This window comes from Apis mellifera, linkage group LG7 (assembly GCF_003254395.2).
Source record: "Apis mellifera strain DH4 linkage group LG7, Amel_HAv3.1, whole genome shotgun sequence".
NCBI classification, from domain to species: Eukaryota; Metazoa; Arthropoda; class Insecta; order Hymenoptera; family Apidae; genus Apis; species Apis mellifera.
In genome coordinates, this window is record NC_037644.1 from 8140448 (window position 1) to 8162762 (window position 22315).

General features: G+C 26.8%; 1 protein-coding gene across 1 annotated transcript in view; it reads right to left on the minus strand.

The window, feature by feature from the left end:
- The window catches only part of LOC409212 (cadherin-87A), a 255208-nt gene that overhangs the window by 1220 nt on the left and 231673 nt on the right, over positions 1-22315 (minus strand). The window contains exons 5-28 of the mRNA XM_006562570.3: positions 20087-20344; positions 12520-12654; positions 9630-9822; positions 8865-9175; positions 7876-8034; positions 7586-7773; positions 7342-7504; positions 5241-5685; positions 4966-5157; positions 4386-4639; positions 4179-4311; positions 3753-3968; positions 3376-3675; positions 3055-3299; positions 2687-2980; positions 2403-2600; positions 2100-2322; positions 1448-1992; positions 1203-1378; positions 991-1126; positions 773-897; positions 606-707; positions 325-538; positions 131-237 (exon numbers count right to left, since the gene is read on the minus strand). Coding sequence (XP_006562633.1) covers positions 131-237; positions 325-538; positions 606-707; positions 773-897; positions 991-1126; positions 1203-1378; positions 1448-1992; positions 2100-2322; positions 2403-2600; positions 2687-2980; positions 3055-3299; positions 3376-3675; positions 3753-3968; positions 4179-4311; positions 4386-4639; positions 4966-5157; positions 5241-5685; positions 7342-7504; positions 7586-7773; positions 7876-8034; positions 8865-9175; positions 9630-9822; positions 12520-12654; positions 20087-20344 — 5312 coding nt within the window. The remainder of the gene's footprint in view (positions 1-130; positions 238-324; positions 539-605; positions 708-772; positions 898-990; positions 1127-1202; positions 1379-1447; positions 1993-2099; positions 2323-2402; positions 2601-2686; positions 2981-3054; positions 3300-3375; positions 3676-3752; positions 3969-4178; positions 4312-4385; positions 4640-4965; positions 5158-5240; positions 5686-7341; positions 7505-7585; positions 7774-7875; positions 8035-8864; positions 9176-9629; positions 9823-12519; positions 12655-20086; positions 20345-22315) is intronic.

A 22315-nucleotide genomic window follows, 5' to 3' on the forward strand; every position in this document is an offset into this window, starting at 1 on the left:
GCATGCGAGTGTAATTTCAGAAAGGCGCGTGCAACAGTTAGAGCAGTGGTTAGAGAGGTACGATGTATAATGATAAGTTATATTATTAATTAAAAAAGAGGGATTGGCATAAAACTTAATTTATACTAGCCCTGAAACGAATTGGGGTTGGCCATCACGATCAAGTGTAAATTGAGGCATTACATTCGAAGATGGCTGAAATGTTGATCCTTGGAAACCCATGGCTGATTCGTAAAGCTATGTAAAAACATATAATATAAATATATTTTTTTAAATTATATAACAATTTATCTAATGTATATATTTAATAATTTTTCTTCATACATTGTGGTTTCCTGGAAGCGTTGTATAATCTGGCGTCGTAGGACGATGCCTACTCGTAGGTAGGGGACGTTGAATAGTAGCATAAGTGTTATCTTGAGATGTATCACCCATACCAACACTTACACCACTTCCACGTCTTTCTGTACCTAGACCACCTTCAGGTTCACTAAATACTTGCATTGTTAATTCTTGCTCTTCATATAATTTAAGTTTTCTGGAAATGAGCATTATAAAAATATATCATATTGAAACATATCTTTATAAAATATAATTTTACTCACTGTTCAATCCATAAAGGATTTTCTGTAGTATTTAATTCATCAATAATTTGTTTTTTTATTAAGCCATCTTTTTTTCGTATATCATTTGGCACAGTGATTACCCTAAAATATGTTATATAATATAATATATAATTTTATATTTTCTATATTAAAATAAGGATATTTACCAATGTCGTAAACAACAACAAACTACTGTTACTGTAACTGCACCAACTAATAAAACTACCAATAAGGCAATTAAAGCAGCTAATGCAGGATCAAAAGGTTCTTCTTGTACTCCAGCATAAGCAGGCTGAAAAATTATATCACAAAATCCAATTCTATTAATATATTTATATAATTTTAAGTATACAAAATTTAATATAAAAATTTAATATATATTTACCACAACATTTTCAATAGCAAAACCGGCATAATAATCTTTCAAGAAATCATATTTTGCATCAATAACTTTAAGCACTTGTGGAACTGGAGCAATAGTTTGAGTTTTTGATTCCACTACGTGTAAATACATATCGCACCTATAAATTATATTTAGATATTATGTTTTTTAAATATTATATTAATTTAAAAAATATTCAAAATATTTTTTTTTACCATTCTCTACGAATATGACCTGATGCGTCTACGTGATATCGTATATCATCGACAACGACTCTACTTTGAGTTGCATTCGATAATTCTGATACGATTTCATCACGTTCACGATTTACTTCTTCAGGAGGTCTTGATAAAATAACTCTTATTAATTGTGAGGCTTCAAATACCCAAACCTTCATTAACATAATAAATAAATAATTAAAAAATTAGATAAAAACATATTCGCATATGAAATAACTTACATGGACTCTAGTCATGGCATATCTTTCTGGAATAGCAGCTTCTTTCGCTATAACTTCAACAATGAATCTATCTTGATTGTATTCAGCCATATATCCACTTGTAACAAGTTTACCATCTTGTGTTACAATGAAAGGACTTGGAACTATAGAACCACTAGGTTTTTCTGATCCATATTTGTAAAGATTTGCACTGGCAACATAATAATGAAGTGTGCCATTATCTCCAACATCTAAATCTGATGCTGTTACTTTTGTTACAAAATCATTCACATTTGCCATTGAATTAACACCAGCATAATAATCATTACGTTCAAATATTGGCGAATTATCATTTTCATCCAAAATAATTATAGTAACATTTACATATCCATGATCCGTATTGTGCATTAATGGTCGTCCTGCATCTGCAGGACTTATATAAATATCAGGATCATTAGAAGCCAGTATCGATAAAACATATTTATCTCGAGTTTCACGATCGAATGATTTATTTGTATATATGCTACCATCAGATTTGTCTATATAAAATGCATAATTTTCGTTTCCTGAAAAATGAGTATGACATTTGCATAAATTTATTTATCGCTACTTAGTACTTCTATAATCTTAAATTATAATTATATATAATTAAATTATAATATATGTTATTTACCAGCTTCTATGTAATAATATACTTTTGCGTGTCTTCCTTCATCTTTATCTTCCGCAATTACTTTTCCTACAAAGTAATCTTTTGGGCGATTTTCTGATATTTGAAAATGATATTCATCATAAAATTGTGGCGTATTGTCGTTTGTATCGACTAATTGTACAGTAAGTAGACGTAATGTTTCATATGCTGTTGGTGTACCATGATCAGCAGCTACAAGAACAAGCTGAAATAATATTAAAATTAAGCATTATCATTATTTTAATATGAATGTTATAAATTTTTTAGAAATATGCGAAAATTTACCTCAAATTTGCTTTTTACTTCACGATCAAGAATAATTTTCGATCTTAATTCACCTGTTTCTTGATCTATAGAAAATTCTTCTGTTTCTTGAATGTTTCGATTTCCAACTTTTAAATGATAACTTACGCGTCCGTTTTCACCAGGATCTCTATCGATCGCTTTCACGGTTAATATTAAGTAATTTAGAACACCTGTGTTCTAAAAAATTTTATTTATTATTACATTGCTATAATTTTAACAAAGTAAATAAATTTTATTAATGATGATAGTATTTTTACACACACCTCAGGTACTTCAACAGTAGCGTTTGTTAATTCAGGTAGAACAAATTGTGGTTTGTGTTGATTTACTGGTGTGACTCGTATATCAACATAACATTTATCTGAATGTGGACCATTACCAGCACCATCTCTTGCTTCTACTTCAATTCTATAAGAACCAGCTCTGCCAAGAAGTGCTGCTCCAGGATATAAAATACCTGTTTCATGATTTAAGGAGAATGATTCATTTTCATTTCCATGAATTATAGTATACCAAACTTCTCCATTGATTCCTTCATCATGATCCACAGCTCTGACCTTATAAGATATATATTGAATATCAATCTTTTCAACTATGCAATTCTTTAGAATCATGTTCAAATTGGAATTACCTGTAAAATAGGTGCAGGTGGATTTACTGGCAGATTTTCAGCAACTGAAGCTCTATAACTATGTTGTGTAAATATTGGTCGATTATCATTAACATCAATGAGTTTTACAACTACTGGAACTGTAGTACTTCGACGTGAATTTATATGGGCACCATCACTGGCCATTACTGTTATAGTAATATTTGGTGTTATTTCTCTATCAAGAACAGCAGCACTACCAACAGTAATTTCTCCTGTTTCATGGCCTAATAATTTATAAAAATATATATTTATACAATAAAATACAATTTTATATTATTATGAATAGAGAATTTAACTTACCAATATTAAAATCAGCAGCATGATCACCTATAAGGCTATAACTAACTTCTCCAAATGGACCTTCATCTCCATCTGTTGCTTTAACAACAATAACATGAGTACCTGGTGGTGAATTTTCTTTTACAGAAGCATTATACAGTTCTTTCTCGAATTTAGGATCTTGATCATTAATATTTATTACAGTAACAATTACTTTAGTAGTTGCAGATAATTGAGGCACTCCAGAATCATATGCAACTACTGTAAACTCCAATTGTTTTGTTTCTTCATAATCAATAACTTGGCTTGTTCGTACAATTCCTGTAAAATTTATAATATTTATCATATACTTTTCATATTTTTTTTATATTTAAGTGCAATAATTATATATAATGAACCTGTAACATTATCTATATTAAAATAAGGGCTTGGTGGTATAATTGCATATCCTGCTATATTACTATCTGCATCAACTGCTGTAAATGCTCCTACAATAGCTCCAGTTGGTTGTTCTTCTTGCATTTCTATTAAATATCGTGGATTTTCTCTTGTCCATGGTTTTAGGAATTCTGGTGCCATATGGTTAACATCAATAATTGTGACTACTAAAGTACCTAATTATAAATAAAAGAATTATTTAAATATAATATGTTAAATATGTACAAATAATATTTTCGATATTTTAATATTCTTAATATCCTTAATTATATTTATTGAAATATATTAGAGATTTTATACATGTGCGCATGCATAAATTAAGATTTTATAACTATTTATATCTAACTATTTATATCTAATATATAAATAATTTTAAATATATATACCTCTTCCCTGTTGCAACGTCGGTGCAGTTGTATCACTGACAACCACAGTGATGCTTACTGTTGCTGCAATATCACGATCCAACGATCTAACGACAGAAACTTGCCCGGTTGCGCGGTCAACAGCGAAAAAATCCTAAATGTATTACTTAATATATATTTTTCACAAATTAAACTTTTGTAATTACAAAATAAAATATCAGATCATACTTTAAAAGATTTACTGTCATTGACTTGTTGACCGTTTCTATCGATCGCAGTAATAGGTTCAGAAATAGCAAAATTTAATGCTTCCACATTGGTACTATCTGGATCTGTAGCTTTTAACGTTGTAAATACTGTTCCGATAGGAGTGTCTTCTGTAACTTCAGCTCTTTGAGTTTCTGGCGTGAAATAAGGCGCTTTGTCGTTGCTATTTTCAACGTTAATCATCAACGTTGTTGTACCAGTTAAACTAGGAGTTCCTAGTCATAAAAAGTTATATAATGAAATTATAAGAAAAGTTTAAAAAAATAATTAATTATTGTAACGTAATATAATAGTGTGCAGATAACTGTCGCAAGATTGGAATATCTCAGTTATTCTCAAAAAACAGAAAAAAATGTTCATATTTTGTTTTGTTTTTATATAAAACAAATTATCAATTTTGGATTTCTTATATCCATATTCATAAAATTAGTGTTCTAAGAATTGATGCGTGATTAATTGCGTGATAATTTACAAATAATGTGCAAAAAATGTGATAGTTAACCAAGCACTACTCTAATCATATATATGTATATTCATCTACCTTTATCGAATGCTATGACTTCTACGTGATACGTGTTTTTATTATCATAATCTAGTTTCCTAAACACCGTTACTATGCCTGTCGTTTCATTGATAGTAAAATCATCAAAAGCTCCTTTCTGAATTCTATAAACAAGTTCTGCATTAATTCCTGTGTCGGCATCAGTCGCTGTAACTTCTTCTACGACCGTTCCTAAAATATACATATTAAGTTAGATGACATTATTGAAATGTAATAAAAAATTTTTATGAATTATTATGGAAAAAATTATATACCAATCGGTGATATTTCTGGTAAACTCGCAGTATAAAGTTCGTGAGGAAATACGGGTGCGTTGTTATTAACATCGCGAATTGTAATATTAACAATGGCGGAATCGACAAATATTCCATCGCTTGCTTGTATGACAAGCGCAATCCAATCGTGAGTTGAATTGGTTAAATCAACTGGACCTTTATTTTTTATGGTAATTTCACCAGTATCTTGATCTATAGCGAAAAGATCTAATTCATCGCCGCCTACTATTGCATATGTAATTTTTGACGTTTTATCTTTATCTCGGGCTTGCACTTTCAAATCAGGTTCAAATTTTTCAGCTCCTTCGTCTATAACGGCACGATATTTATCTTGCAAAAATCGCGGTGGGCTATCATTCGCGTCTGATAAACTAATACGCAATGAAACACTAGTTGTTTGTCCCTGGCCATCATCATCTGTTGCCTAAGGAGAATGAAAATTAATTAAGTAAGCTTATATTTTTCATTTTTTTTTCTAATTAAAATTAAAAAAGCACATCATATTTAATGAAATAAAATATTTCAATAATTACGTATATTATATATAATTACATATATAATTACATATATAAAGTTATTATATGTATATTAATATATTTATACAATATCTTTGGAGGATTAATCATACAGATCAAAAAAATTAAATTAAATTTAATTTATTAAGTTATAAAAAATTTGAATTAGAAGAAATATGGAAATAGAGTGAAATAATTCTATCTTGATTACATTATTGCTTTATTTCTATTTTGTTTCATCTAGTAAATTTAAATTGTTTATAATTATAATTCAATAAATAATCTCTCAACATTTTAATATATCAATTTTTGTATTTGTTTTGATATCTAGATTTTTTAAATTTTACAAATGTATTAATACATAAGTAATATATACATGTATATATTATAGAAATTATATTTTATATAAATTATGTGAATATATATTATATTTTTATATAAATTAATTTTTCTATTTAATTCCTAAGCTTAAAAGCTTAAAAAGGTATAATAATAATTCATAATAAAGAAAAAGATTATGTATGGCATACATAAAGTAAAAACTATCTTTTTTTTTATTAAAAATTTATAAATTTTGCAAACATAAAATAAACAGAGACATTCAAAGCCTCGTCACGTTGCAAACAAGAATAGTATATGCTAGGAGAAGGACAGATATAGGATAACAATTTGGGAATCAGCGCCATTTCTAGAGTGTCACAAATGAAATACATGTAAAAAAAAAAAAAAAAAAAAAAAAACAAATGTAGAAGAAAAATAGAGGTAAAGCAAGAATTAATCATTAGTGCAATCTCTTGATTGCTAAAGACATTTCTACAAAGCCAGCATAAGATAGGCCAAAATTGAAGACTAAATGCTCTCTGTTAGGAATTTGAAAATGTATCTTAAGTTCTCAAGAGATGGTGCTGATGCTCAATTCTTATTCTACTTTACCTTGTTTTGAAGAAATGTCTTTGACACTCAATAGATGGCGCTAATGGTCAATCCTATCTCTATTCTTCTCTTACTATTTGCTCTCCTTGTTTATATTTGTTTTATCCGAGGCATTCAACATAAATTATGCAGTGTTAATAATTTTTCTGTAAATAGATGCATAAAAATCATATGATCAACTTTAATTTTCTATTAATTTTTTTAGGAATTTTTTTAGAAAAAATTAAAACTTATAAAACTTTGTAAAATTTATTGTATACAAGATAAAAAGTATGCAAAGCAATATCTTATTACATGCTTTCTTTATAGAAAATAACGAGTTGCTCAAATTAATTCATTAAAAATTTTATAATTCTATTTAAAAAATTAAATTTTACTTTCATATGACCTTTATGCATCCATTTACCGAAAAATCATTAATATTGCGTAATATCATTTATTTTATTTATTTTATACTAAACATTTTTAGTAAAAATATTCTTTTCATAACATTATTTTCTTAAAAGACGTTTTACATGTATTATACATGTAGATGTTTTAAAGATTTACGAATTCTGGAAAAATTTGGGAAAAATTTTTCGAAAAAATTATTTTTTAATAAACTAAGTAAAATAATTTTGACGATGATGTACCTTGTATGTAAGAAAATATTCCGTTTGTTCTTCGTAATCTAAACAAGGTGATGTTCCAGGATTTGCACACGGAGCCACTGTAATGATCCCAGATTTCCGGTCAACAGAAAAATGTTGCGCACCTTGTCCAAGCAATTGATAAGCTATTCCAGCTGTGCCAAAACTGCAAATACAATATTTTTATTAAACTTTTGAATTCGGGAAAATTCGGAATTCCAGAAAAATATTTCGAGATATTTCTTACCGTCCGCTGTCACGATCTTTAGCAGTGATCGTTATAACCGGCGTCCCTGGAGGTGCAGTTTCCAGTACCACAGCAGTATAAGTGGGATTACTGAAAGTGGGTGAATTATCGTTTGCGTCTGTGATAGAGACAGTCACGGTTGCCGTGGAGGAAAGTTTTGGATCTGTATGGACCTCTTCCGCAACGACCTGAACGATAACAATGGTATATCGTATAATTCTATTTTTACAGCATATTGATAGATATAAGCAAGGATATAATTCAAGCATAAAAAAGGATTATTTACTTACCAGAATAATGAATTTGCGTTGGTTGGGATTCTCATAATCTAGCGAACCATTTGCAACGCGAATATTCACGGAAGTGCTTCCAGTTGCCATAGTCGGTTCGATGGTAAATGCACCGTCCGTAATGTCTTCTAAACGTAGAGAAAATACCGAGTTCAAGCCCTGTAACGACGTGATTTTATGAAGTTTGCAAATGAAGTTGTATAAATTGTTCATATTAAATTATACTTAATGAAATTTATTTTAAACTTTTAACTTAAAAATAATTTCAAATAACGTAAATTTTGATAGATAATGCATTTCAATTAAGGTTATGTTCTTTATTTTTTTTTTCAAATAAATAATAAATTGATTATAGATGAAGAATTGATTATAATATACTCTTATCAATGGCGGTTAATATATCTGATACTGTGACATTAGAGCATCTCCAATAAAAAAAAAATTTAAAAAGTAAAAAATAATATACATCATATATATAAATATAATATAATAAAGTTTAAAATTATAGATTATAGATATAATTATGTTTATTGTGCTGAAATATTTTATTAATGTTTTATTTATGTCACATAAATAAGTGATTTTTTTAAACATCTGTAATAATAATTAACAGAATGCTTATGCAACAATTCCAAGTGATATTTTCAATGGCTATCATTGATTCAGAATACTCAAAAGTCAGATATCGATAAATATAATAAAATTTTCCGAGTTATTTATTTAAAACATGGGCTTTTTCAGAAATTGATTTTATTTTTGTTAAAAATTACTCACTATTACTCATTACAACACAAATTACTGATTTTTTTAAACATTTGTAATAATAATTAACAGAATGCTTATACAACAATTCCAAGTGATATTTTCAATGGCTATCATTGATTCAGAATACTCAAAACTCAGATAAATATAATAAACTTTTCCGAGTTATTTATTTAAAACATGGGCTTTTTCAGAAATTGATTTTATTTTTGTTAAAAATTACTCACCACATCGGGATCCTTGACAGTCATGTCCAAATGAGGCAGAGGCGTGCCATTAGGCACATTCTCAGGAATTTCTATATTGTATTCGCGACGATTAAAAGTAGGTGGCTCGTCGTTGACATCCTTGATTGTCACCGTCGCCTCGGCCGTAGAGACTGTCAGATTATCGTTACCTGGCATACCGTCGATCAATTCACGCGCCCTCACCTTCAAGGTAAGCACCCCCGTCGAATCCTTTAATGCTTCCCTGTTTAACGGCTTCGCCGTTCTCAGCTCACCTGTTTCATCGTCCAATAGAAAATAGTCGAATGGATCTAAGTAAAAAAAAAAAGGAAAATATAAAATTATTTTTTATATTAGTTGATTAACTTTAATTTTCATTTTTATTTTTCGAGAAATTATACAAATTAATTATTTTCTTGTCTTTTGATTTTAACTATTCCTTTCTTTTTTTTTATTTTTTTGTCATATTAGTTAATACAATTTCATTTCCACTATTTTAAAAACTTCCAAAATTAAATAATCTTTTGTTTTCTATTCTCAATTCTATTCTCTTCTATTCTTCTTCTATTCAATTCTATTTTTCTATTCTATTGTTTTCTTCTTCATATTTTGTCATATTAATTAATTTTAACTTTTTCTTATTTTTATATTTAAAAAAATAAAAATAAAAACAGAATCTCAGATTAATTATTTTAATAAATAGAAAAAATAAATTGAAGCATATAGTAGATAATTCTTGGCAAAAGAAAATGGCATCCGACTCACTGGTAACTAATTCGTAGATCATCTTTCTTGGCATTCCTCTATCGCCATCTCTGGCTTTGACGGTCATGACCAAGGTTCCAATGGGGTCGTCCTCCCGTACCACACCCGTTAACGAGTCCAGAAATTCCGGTGGACTGTTCTGAATGTCTGCTACCTTGATTTCCACTCCTGTGGTCTCATTGTTCAACCCATCCTGCGAGGAAAATTCACTTGTACAAAAATGATTCGTAGCCTGTGATCCTGGCTTTCCTACCAATTATTTTAATCGCCATTATTTTTGTCTGTCAATTCAATTCCACCCGAAATTTATTTATTAAGTGTAAGTTGAACGAATTGGGAAACTTTTCAAAATGTTCATGATGTTAATTCATTCCCTGCGTTGGACATTGTTTTCTTTGATTGTAAGACAATTGGTGCATTAAAAAATATTTATTTTTCAACTTCACAAAATATTTAGGCATCAATCTATTGAAGAAAAATGAATAACAGCAGGATATTATACACTCTTCAAAATCATTCAATTTTTATTTGATATATATATATTTTTATTAATATTTCTATGAACAAGCGAGATAATAAAATTGAAGTTAATACAAAAATGGTATTTATAGTTTCTAGCTGAAAAAATTCGCAATTTTAATGCTTTTAAAGTGAAATTTAATGATTATAGTATTTTTAATTATTAAAACATATGTACTTTGCTTTTATTACAACGTGCATTTATATTTTGCTCCATGTATTATTTTATTATATCCCTTATTTTTGAATTTTACTAAATAACTAGAATTTTCCTTTAAATCAATTAAAAATATTGGTGATTTGTATACAAGTGTTTTAAATAAACTCCAAAGATTTTCAATTTTCATATTGAAATAATTACTGGCTATAAGAGTATAAAAAATAATAAAATATTATGTATCGATACATAAATTATTAATACGTATGTGAGAAATACATTGACAATTGATAAAATTTGCAATTAAATTTTGTTCAGACTTTTAAATTGTTAACTAAAAACTAATTGTTTGGTTGGTAAAAGAAGATAGGTTTTTTCCTGTGAAAACACGTTATTACTACAATAATTGCACTTTCAACTATAAATAAACTTGGTCTTCAAAGTGGCACAAAGTCATTTCCAAGACTACGTAATTAAAATCAATTTTCAACCTTGGCTCGCATACCTGTTTTCAACCTCCACGAAGACTTCCTAAATTCGCCATATTTACCTGCTCATTCGAAGCATAAATATCTTCTTTAGCGGCCAAGATAATTAACTGTCCCATTTTTCTCTTCACGGTAAACTTATTTTACAATTATTAAGAAACAGAGAGCAAAAAATTACGCTTAAAAAATGACATTCGTTGAAGAAATCGGGGGAAAATATAAAAATTTAATAAAAATTATTTATAATAATAATTATTGATAATTATTTATAATTACCATCCTCCAATCTTACATCATCTGATTTATGTTTTAAATATATTTTAGTATTTGTTCGTTAAAAAATTATTAACAAAACATTGCGTCCTTTGAAACTCAGGTTAGATTAAATTAGATTAGTTTTAATTAAGTTTATTGTTACAGATAATTAATTAAAGGAAACTAATCTAAATCCAATGCAAATCATCGATTAACGATTAAATAAATTTTCACTTAATTTTGATTTAAACTGAAATTTAATTAAACTTAAAGTTTGTATATTCATAATTAGGTTAACTTTTTAATGAACAACCTAACCTAATGGATAATTTTGACAACAGAAAAATAATAATAACATTGGAATATTATAAGATTAAAAAATCATTCAGATCGAACGATGGTACATTTGTAATTTATCAAAAACATGACGCGTCCTCTCATTTTTGTTATCACGTTATTAACCTCGAAAAAATTTTTTTCTCGCAATTCGTTGAAAATTCGCTTTCGAAGAATTCACTTCCTATTTTGCTCGCGGAAATTAATGGAAACTGAATTTCATGTTTCGCAACTGGCTGCGTCAAAGAGCATTTTAAATTCAATAATCCGATCTGATCTTGTTTTATTCTTGTATTTTGGGGGATAAATTACTTGGGAGGTGATTTTTCGAGATTATAGTGGGATAAAAAAAGATTATAGGAACATTTTTCATTATGATATATCGAGGAAGAAGAAAGTGTTAAACACCGTACAATTGCTGGGAACATTGTTTTCGAGCTCGTATCTGATGACAATGATAAATGATAGTATAACGAAATAGTGCAGTAACGAGATATCCTAGATTAATAGATAAAAAATAACGCATTCTTCAAAACTATTAGTAAATTTCTTATTGTTATTTTTCGAATTTTTTTATTGTTTTGTAATAGAATCTCTTATTTACGAATACAAAATGTAAATATATCAAGAAATATCGATAAATATAATATTACATGATAAAAGACAAAATGTCATCTTCATTCCTGATCTTACATAACCTTGAAAATCATGGTCATGTGCACGAATGAATTCGTTTTGTCATATATTTCATATATGATATTATATTTAAAAAATTAAAGATCGAGATTTTTCTCTTGAAAAATTGATGCACACTGTTAATTTGTAGAAAAATTTCCTACTTTAATATTTTTTCCTAATTTACTTTACGAAAAAAACGCTGACTAGTTTCTGAACATCTTATATATCTATATACATACAAGAAATTCCACTGTTAAATAGAAATTATTTCGCTTAGTTCAGAAATTCTAGAATTAATTCGTATGATTTACAATAGCGTATCCAGCCTAATAACAAGCTAGATGCTTTCCAGAAGCGCGTCTTGTCGTAAATAGATTTATCTTAAGGACGAGTGTGAAGGTTAGAGGTTCTGGCGTAGCTGTGGTATAATTAAAACCAATTTTCGAGCAGTACTCACGCTTGCCCTGAGCAGTAGTTGGTAAAAGGGTCTCTCTCTGTAGTCGAGTGGTTGACGTAACACGAGGGCGCCTGTGTACGAATTCTGTCTTTTCTCCACATCCACTATACCAAACTTTTCACAAGCATCTAGAAACTGTAACAAAATGATTATATTGAAAGTGCATCAATTTGTTGTTTTTTAATGTCTATACGTGTGTTCTCATATAACGTCTTGTGATGTATCTATCTGTATTACCTACGTAAGATAAAATCGTTTAGAGATCGTGAAATCTTTTAATGATATGATTGCATTGATACGATGATAGACGACAGAGTTTAGAAGATTAAATTAATTGTGGAAGTAAAGATTTAAACATTGTCAATTATAATCATTATAATTGTAATTATTCCACTGAATTATTATACATATTATATTAATTGTACGAAAAATATAATATAATAATAATTATGTTTTGAGCGAAAGATATTTTTCAAATAAGTAAGTTATGTATATATATTTAATATATATATTATAAGTAATATAATATATATAATATAGTATATATATATATATAATATAGTATATATATATATAAGTATATATATTTTTCCATAAGAAATGTCTTATGGATATCTTAAAAATAATTATAAACGTAATAATATTGTTAAAGATGTTTTATGAACATTTATATTATAAAGAATGTCTTAAAAAAAAGATGATTCAACAATTTTTTCTGAAAATTAAAATTAAAATAGAGATTTAAATAAATCAAATGAAAATATATTATTTATTAATTTAATTATATATATTCCAAATATCCAACATTTTATTGTAACTATTTTTAACTGGTTAAGTTAAGTTTATATCATAAACATTGCGATTAAAAAAACAAATATTTTTGATTTAAATCATTCTCGATGAATCAATAATAATAAAAAAAAAAAAAGAAAAGAAAAAAGACAACACGAGTTTAAATGCTGGAATATTTCTATACATCAACTCTGTCGATAATTGTCTCTGATGATAACTTATCTCTTTATCGACTTTGCTTTTAATAACAAAAATTCGATTATTTTGTAAATAAACGACACACGTGTGTTTTAAACATTAGTTACGTTTAATGATCGAGGGCATGGCGCGTTCCACGGCCTGTATAAAACGAAAAGAGGTATTAAAGTTCGCTGCCGTAAAGCCAGCGAGCCATTAGTTAAAAGGTTTTACAGTTTTATTGGTCGTCTAACGGGCTCCATGAATTTATCGAGCGGATATGACATAGAGGTTATGCGTCTTCGTGCTAATATTCCAGCCCCATCCTTCGAGATCGTCGCGTAGAACTGGTAAGGCTAGATAATTTCCGCGTATTTTGAGTGATAAACGTATTGGATATTTTTCGAACAAAATGCCCGATATGCCAGCTATTTTTCTCCCGATTTGATCGTTTTAAAGTCCGACCGCAGTATGTTCCGTTATCGACCCTAGAACACGATACCAACGTTTTCACGCGATATAAATAATATTTCAAGAAGTTTGTGACCTTTTTTGTTATTAGAACTCGTGTCAACATGAAAGATGAAAAATTTCAAATTATGAGCTTATGTCACTTCTTATAAAATTTCTCGATTTCTTTTATTTATCAAACTTGCTTTTTTTGAAATATTTTTAAATTATACAATAAAATATACATTTTTTAAAATAAATTATTGTATATTTTGAGAATAATTTATTATTTTGTTTAGAAATAAAATTGAAATAATAATATAAAAAAAAATAGTTTTTATTATAAATCATAAATTAAACGATCAATTTATTATTTTTTGAAATGTTTATTTTATCTGCAATTTTTTAATCAGTTTGGTAATAGGGGACGTATAATATTTAATAAAAAATCAAGATTATCAAATGAATCCATACTTGTATTCAGTTTGGATTATATTACATAATTAAATGCATGGTAAACTGATAATTTTGTGGAACTAGACAGTTATAAGGAATCAACTCCACTCTTTGGTAATTCGAGTAAGTAGAAGAAACCATTCAAAAACAAAGTTCTCTTTCAAATCAAAGAAGTTCATATTATTAATTCATATCCAGAAATTTTTAGTCTTTAATTTATCATCCTTAAAATAATTTTTTATTGTTGTAAAAAGTCGAAATTTAAATCTTAATAAATATTATATAAATATAAATATTATAAATATATATATATTATACAAATATAAATATTATATATTATAAATATTATATTATATATCTTAAATATACTGAATATGAATATTTATGATATTCGTTCGTTAATAATTTTTAAATTTAAAGAGAAAAAGATTTCTTTTATAAATAAACAGCTTTCTTAAAATATTCAGTTACGTGTAAAGACTTCACAAATCATAGGTTAAAAACCACTAATCCAGTTAATCAATATTGTTGTAAGAATTTTTGATTGAAATTAATCAGATGGAAGAAAATTATATATCTTTTCAATTTATTCATAATTTTTTCGCTTAAATTTCTCCTTTATCAATTTTATATCTGTGCGAATAATAAATAATGGATATTTTATGGATGAGTAATCAGACTTTCAGTAACGATCACGAAAGAATATATTATTTTCTTTTCTATTTTTCTTACGTTTTTTATATTTTCGAAGCAATATTACTTTTAGTCTCTTTTATCACAGGAAGAATAATTACAACGAAATCTCTTCCACGAAAAAGCATGTAATTAATTAACGTCAAAAGTGTTTTCCCTAAAGTTTTTTACGAGAAAAAAAAATGCTTTTTCTTTAAAAAAGAAATATATGTATATTATTTTTATAACGTATACAGAGTGTATTTCTCTCACTGAAAAAAGTGGATTATCGTATAGAAGAAGAAATTGGAATTGTAAAAAAAAAAAAAATTGTGTTTAGAATTATTATAAAAATAATGTATTATTGTAAAAATTATTTACAATAAAAATATACTTTCTATATTTATATTGAAAACATGTAATTTTTTAATGTTCACTAATCCTCAATACATTTGTTGAATGGATAAAATAGAGGAATTTTATTGGATTTTTTTTGAAAAAGATTTTTTTTGAATTCACTTATCGAGTTTTTATTTATGCAAGATTAATTAATTTCGAATTGTTTAGAGCATAAGTCAAAATAAACATTATTAAAACTTTTCTCTATAAATGTGTCTTTTTTAAGTTGTTTAAACGATGTATGGAAAGTACTTAATTACAAGGCTTCTGATTAAGTGAAATCAAGGAAGAAATCACTTTAGAAGAATTTACTTTACCAATAATGGAAATTTTAATATTGCGAAAGTATAGTTTTAGTACATTTTAAAAATTATCCAATTTTTTACATATTGCTTTTTCATATTTTGTCTTTTTAATTTCTATTCTTATAACAATATTTTTACTTATTAATTTTTTATTTAGTCATTTAAAATCAATACAATATTCATTGTCCTTTTTAATTAAATCAAAAAAAAAAAAAAGATATTTACTTTCTTTTAAAGTTCTTTTAAAGTGTTAAACATACGTAATTCATTTAAGGAAGGATTTAGTCACAAATCGAAAATTTTTAAAAGTATTCTTTAATTTATTCTTTAATTATTTTCATTCATTATTTTTCTTCGAAACAAAATCACAGTTACGATAGACTTTTCATTTTATTAACCACCAAAAAAACCCTCTAAATAATTACATCGATTAATTACCAAACAACATTTCAACTTCATATAAAATATTTCTCATATTTGTAAGGAAAAAAAAAACTTTTAAATTTTATCTCGAAAATATATGTACATTCGATTCGATTACTTCCCGTTTCTCTTTCAATTTTCAAAAAAAAAGAAAAAAAAAATTAATCGATCGTTTATTTTTACACGAATGAAAAAAAAAAAGAAACCCCGTAATCAACTTTTCCAGATACCTACGTACGTACGCGCTCGAACGGTAAAATTGAAATTTCATAGAGATGAATTCCCTTCCGCGCCGCAATAAATGCCGTAGAGCTTGCTAAAATAAATAATAGAGGGCAGGAGGATCTCGGGTGTAGCCGATTTGACGTGAAATAGCTGTTTTAAAGGAATACTTCCGTATTCCTGTGCGGGGCGGCCGGCATAGAAAATTCAAGCGATTAAGAGGTGAAGTTTCTGAACCGGTTGACTTTATATTGTCGTATTAATATATTACAGAGGACACAGAGCGGGGAATATGCACCGCGTCCTATTAAATAGTCAAATGTCCCCGAGATTAATTTCGCAGACACTAGGCAGGAAGGTAGGAGGAATTTATCTCGTGACGATTAATCTTCCCGGTTGGACGTCGAAAACGTGCACGAAAGAAGGAGATTACCACCGGATTTCGTTATGCATTAAATTAAAACGAGCATTGATATTTTCTTTGGCAACGAAATTATTTACGATTGATACCGACTGTTGAAAACTTTTTCACGAATTATAACATGGCCACTGCAACATTACAACGCTATATACTGTCATATATATATATCTCGATTATAATTTTATTTATAATAATTTTAAATATAAAAATAATAATTTATTTATAAAAAATAAGTACAAATTATTACTTTTTTTTATTAGTACGATGTCCCAAAAATTTCAATTTGAAAGAGAAATTTTTTTGGAAAAATATTCAGTAATTCCATAAAATTGATAAATTTTATTCTTTCACAATAGTTAATTAATTTGTAATTATTTACACGAAACTAATTAATCTGCACGATTTATAAGAAATAATAATAAAATTCTATTTATAATAAAATAAATAATAAATACAAATTATTTATTAGTGCGATGGAACAATCTTAAAAATTTCAATTTGCAGAAATTTTTTAGAAAAGTATTCAATAATTCCACAAAATTGGTAAATTTTATTTTTTCATATAAAATTTTATTTATAATAAAATAAATAATAAGTACAAATTATTTATTAGTGCGATGGAACGATCTTAAAAATTTCAATTTGCAGAAATTTTTTTGGAAAAATATTCAGTAATTCCACAAAATTGGTAAATTTTATTTTTTCACAATAATTAATTAAATTGTAATTATTTACACGAAACTAATTAATCTGCACGAGTAATACGACATTCTTACGAGGAAAACGATTTTTCAAAATCGATATATATTTATAAAAAATAATAATAAAATTTTATTTATAATAAAATAAATAATAAATACAAATTATTTATTATGCGATGGAACGATCTTAAAAATTTCAATTTGCAGAAATTTTTTGGAAAAATATTCAGTAATTCCACAAAATTGGTAAATTTTATTTTTTCACAATAGTTAATTAAAATGTAATTATTTACACGAAACTAATTAATCTGTACGAATAATACGACATTTTTACGAGGAAAACGATTTTTCAAAATCGATATTTATTCGATGTCAATCGATATATATCGATATGTAATAATTTTGTATATCGAATATCGAATTCGTCGAATTGGCAAATATTTTCCACGATAAATTGACACGTGACGTAATTTCGGGGGGCGAAGGAGCGTTCGCAAGAACCGAGAGGTTAAGCTGCTTTTTAATCAGCGCTGTTCAAAATTAAAAACCTCGTTACGTGAAAAGCGGGAGTTTCGAAAATGTTACACGCGAACTCGATTCGCTGCAAACTCTCTCCGCGCCATATAAATAAAATGCAGGCACGACAACTTTAGAAAAAAGAAAAGGAAAAAAAAAGTAATCGTTAGTTGATTAAATCGAGCATTAAAAAAAATCGAGGGGACGATTAAACGAAAAAAAGTATCTCTATCTAAATTATTCGTCGAGAATTTTTAACGTTTCGCGTTTAGAATTAATTAAACGTAAGTCGATTAACTTGATCTTTTTGATTTTGTACTTTTCATGAAAACGGCACAAAGATAGATCAAAATTTTTTTAAACGTCGCATTCCTTCAAAAATAATTATTCGTGAAAGGTGAAATTATAATGTGATTATCGAAGGAACAACTATTTTGACACACGAAATCATGAAATAAAGTAATTGAGTAATTGAGATTAATTGCAAAAAGTGTATATGAATTTTGCCATTATATTTTATATTATTACTATAATGTATATTATTACTATAATGTATATAAAAATCACGTACTGTAAATAATATTAGACGTATATTAAAAGTAATTGTACAAGTTTCGAATTGATTTGAACGTACGAACTATTTTATCAATGAAAAACAAAGTTTGTCGTGGAAATTGTCCCCTAGTTTCAGTTTCCAAATGAGTTTGCACAGTTCGTTGAGGATAATGAAATAAATATATATATGCAAATTCAATTTTGAATTTGTCGATGATTGAAACAGTAGATGCAGTTAAATTGTTCGTGACTATTGGATGAAAAATATTTTTCCCGCGCGAAAGCTCTGGTGAAATTTAACGTTTCGATTTTCATAGTAAAGATTAAATTTTAAATGTAAGGAAGAATTGATGGAATTAATCGATACTCCTTTTTTTTTTCATCGTGTTTTTAAAATCGTTTTTAAAAATTAACATTTCTTCGTTTTCAAAAAGAATTAATTTCAATAATTTTATTCACTGGATAGGATTTATTTTATTCCTTTTTTTTACCAATATAACCCAATATTCTAATACATACACAAAAAGGTATCATTTTTACTTTCATCATCATTCGAAAATTTTTGTGTTTCTTTTTTTTATAAATAGAATCGAAACAGTTTCTATTTAAAAAAAAAAATTCAAAAATGATAAACCATCTCACTTTCAATGATTGGAATGTTAATAACATCACGATTCCCTTGATTTTTGAATCAGAATGAATATTTCCTTTTCAATATTAAGCTGCGTCGATTAAAAAAGAGATACAAATTTTTTTAACTCTTTTAACAAAACACTGAGAAAATTACAATATTTATATATTTTCCTTAAACAAACCAAAAAAGTTTATTCATTTCAAAATCATATTCATTTCATATCATTTCAAAATTTTCAAAAAAATTGATAAGAATTTAAAAATGATAAACCATCTCACTTTGAATGATTGGAATGTTAATAATATCACGATTCCCTTGATTTTTGAATCAGAACGAATATTTCCTTTTCAATATTAAGCTGCGTCGATTAAAAAAGAGATACAAATTTTTTTAACTCTTCTAACAAAACACTGGAGAAAATTACAATATTTATATATTTTTTTTAAACAAACCAAAAAAATATTTATTCATTTCATATCATTTCAAAATTTTCAAAAAACTTGATACCAATTTGAAATAAAGAATACACTTCGTACACGAGTTGTAAAGTAAACTCGAAAATCGTATATCAATCCGATATATTAAAAATTAAACTTAACTCGTATCTTTCTCGTGTCATACGATTTAAAAGCTAGATTTTTAGAGACGAAATGGAACAAGTGCAAAAATATTCTTCCCTAGAAGAAGGAAAAACCAGTTCCAAAACTGTATCCAAAATTTTACGAATGATATTTAATATCGAAGATCACGAAACGAAAAGAGGAAAAGGAAAGTTGGATCCGTGACTCGGTTGTGAACGATACTGCGGGATATTAGCAGTGTAACGAGTTAATTAATGACTCACCTGTGGCTGGGGGACGCAGGTCAGATCTATGGTGTCGCCCAACAGGTCAGGATCTATTACTTTGATACCCGAAAGAATGGTGGAGCCGACAGGGAGGTCTTCCTCGGCTACTGCCTCGTAGGGCACGTTCAGGAAACGGGGAGGATTGTCGTTGTCGTCGAGCACGATCACGTATGCATCGACGCCCACTATGTTCGGTTGTTGACCGGCTGGCACTTCGTCTTCCAACGTCACTCGAAATCGTATCGTGCCATTTTCCTGAAACGAGTCGATTCGAAAATTAATCGGGGGATTATTAAAAGCAATCTTTTATTTCTATCGAATTAATCGAATTAAGCATCTCTAATTAGATATAAAAAGCCGCCATATCATTTAATTTTAATAACTTAATATATTAATTACCTTTTTATAATACAGGGTATCTAATCCTAGTTTTTTACTAAATTTTTTAACGAAAAAAAAATTATAGATAATTATTATCAATTAATTCTAAAATCAATAAATTTAATTATTAAATATTACAATTTAAATCTATATTAGAAAAAATTAATTTATAAATCAAGTTTTCAACCGCTATAGCTGGCACTCATATTTATCTTTATTAAAATTAATCTCCGAATAAAACTTTCATTTATTGTTTCAGAATTCTCTATTAATTATAATTTTACTTAAATTTTTAATAAATCTTATATTTTATATATAATCAATTAATATAATTAATTTAAAAATTACAATATAATTTATTTAAAAATAACAATTTTTAATAATATAACTAATTAATCTATTTATTATAACTTATTAATAAATAATAATATTTATATAATTAAATTTAATTTTTATTTATCCATTTATTCATATAATTTTATTTATAATTATATTTATTATAATATAAAATTTTAACATAAATTTAATTAAATTATAATATTTATAAATATTTTTTAAATATATTATTTATTTTATAAAATATAAATATATATTTGTTTTTTCTTTTTTTTGTAATATTTATTTTTATTTGGAATAAAATATTTATATATACATATATTTAAATAAACTTTGCAAGAAGTACAAGTGTTATATCAATGACGATGGATAACACGGTTTTAAGAAGAGATTTAAAATGAAAATGATGTGAAATAATATTTTATGTAAAATGTGAAAATTAATAAATTAATCGAGAGTATATATTAATCGAAAATTAATAAATTAAAACAAACATCATTAAAGGATAATTTGCTATAACTCTCGTTTTTTAATGAATTTTTAATGAATGAAAATAGTAAGAAGAGGATGTTGTGTATTTATTTTTAGAGAGAAATCGAGACATAACGTGCACGTACAAATAAGAAAGGAATGGAGATTGAAATATGTTTTTTAAATTTTTTTAAAGTAAAGTTGCAATTTATGAAGGTATTATTTCTCTTCGATAAAAAAATTGTAATAATTTTAATAAATATATTTATCACGATTTAAATTGTAGTAAATTTAAATTAGAGGGTTAGATTTATATCACGTTACGTTTCTTATTGTCACGTAATGATTTCATATGGGATATTGTTATATCGGATTATATTACAGGAGAATATCACGTTGCATATTTTATTTAATCGGGAACGATTGAAGATATTAATTAATTAATTATTGGCAATAAAAGCAAGCAGCTGTGTGACAGCTGTATCGTAATTCTATATAAATGTTTATAATTAAATCATAATTGAGTATATGTAATGTATATTGTTAACATTAATCTTATTATCGAGAGATCGATATCTTTATATACTCGAAAATATTTATCACTTAAGAATTATTATATTAGAAAGAATGTACGTGTTTCATAATTTTTCGAACGCAAGGAATATTTTTTATAACACAAATTTATAAGAATTTATGTTAAATAAATTCTTTATTTTATTTAAATCGTTCGTTGTTAGACGCCATTTTGTTTTGAAATGAGCAACGAGACAAAAATTTCTGTTTTTTCTTAGAAACTATCTTATAATCGATCGATTAATATTGGATAATGAACATTAATCGAGAGGAAAACAAATATCATTAAAGAATAATTTATATAACTCTCGTTTGAATTTTTTTTAAATTTAATGAACGAAAATTTAAGTTTTTAATCCTGCTACGTCTCCTCGAATTTTAACGAATAATAATTCATTCAACTAGTAGAGAAATTTTTTAATATAAATATTTTCTTCAACGAGAAATATTTTAACAATAAAAAGA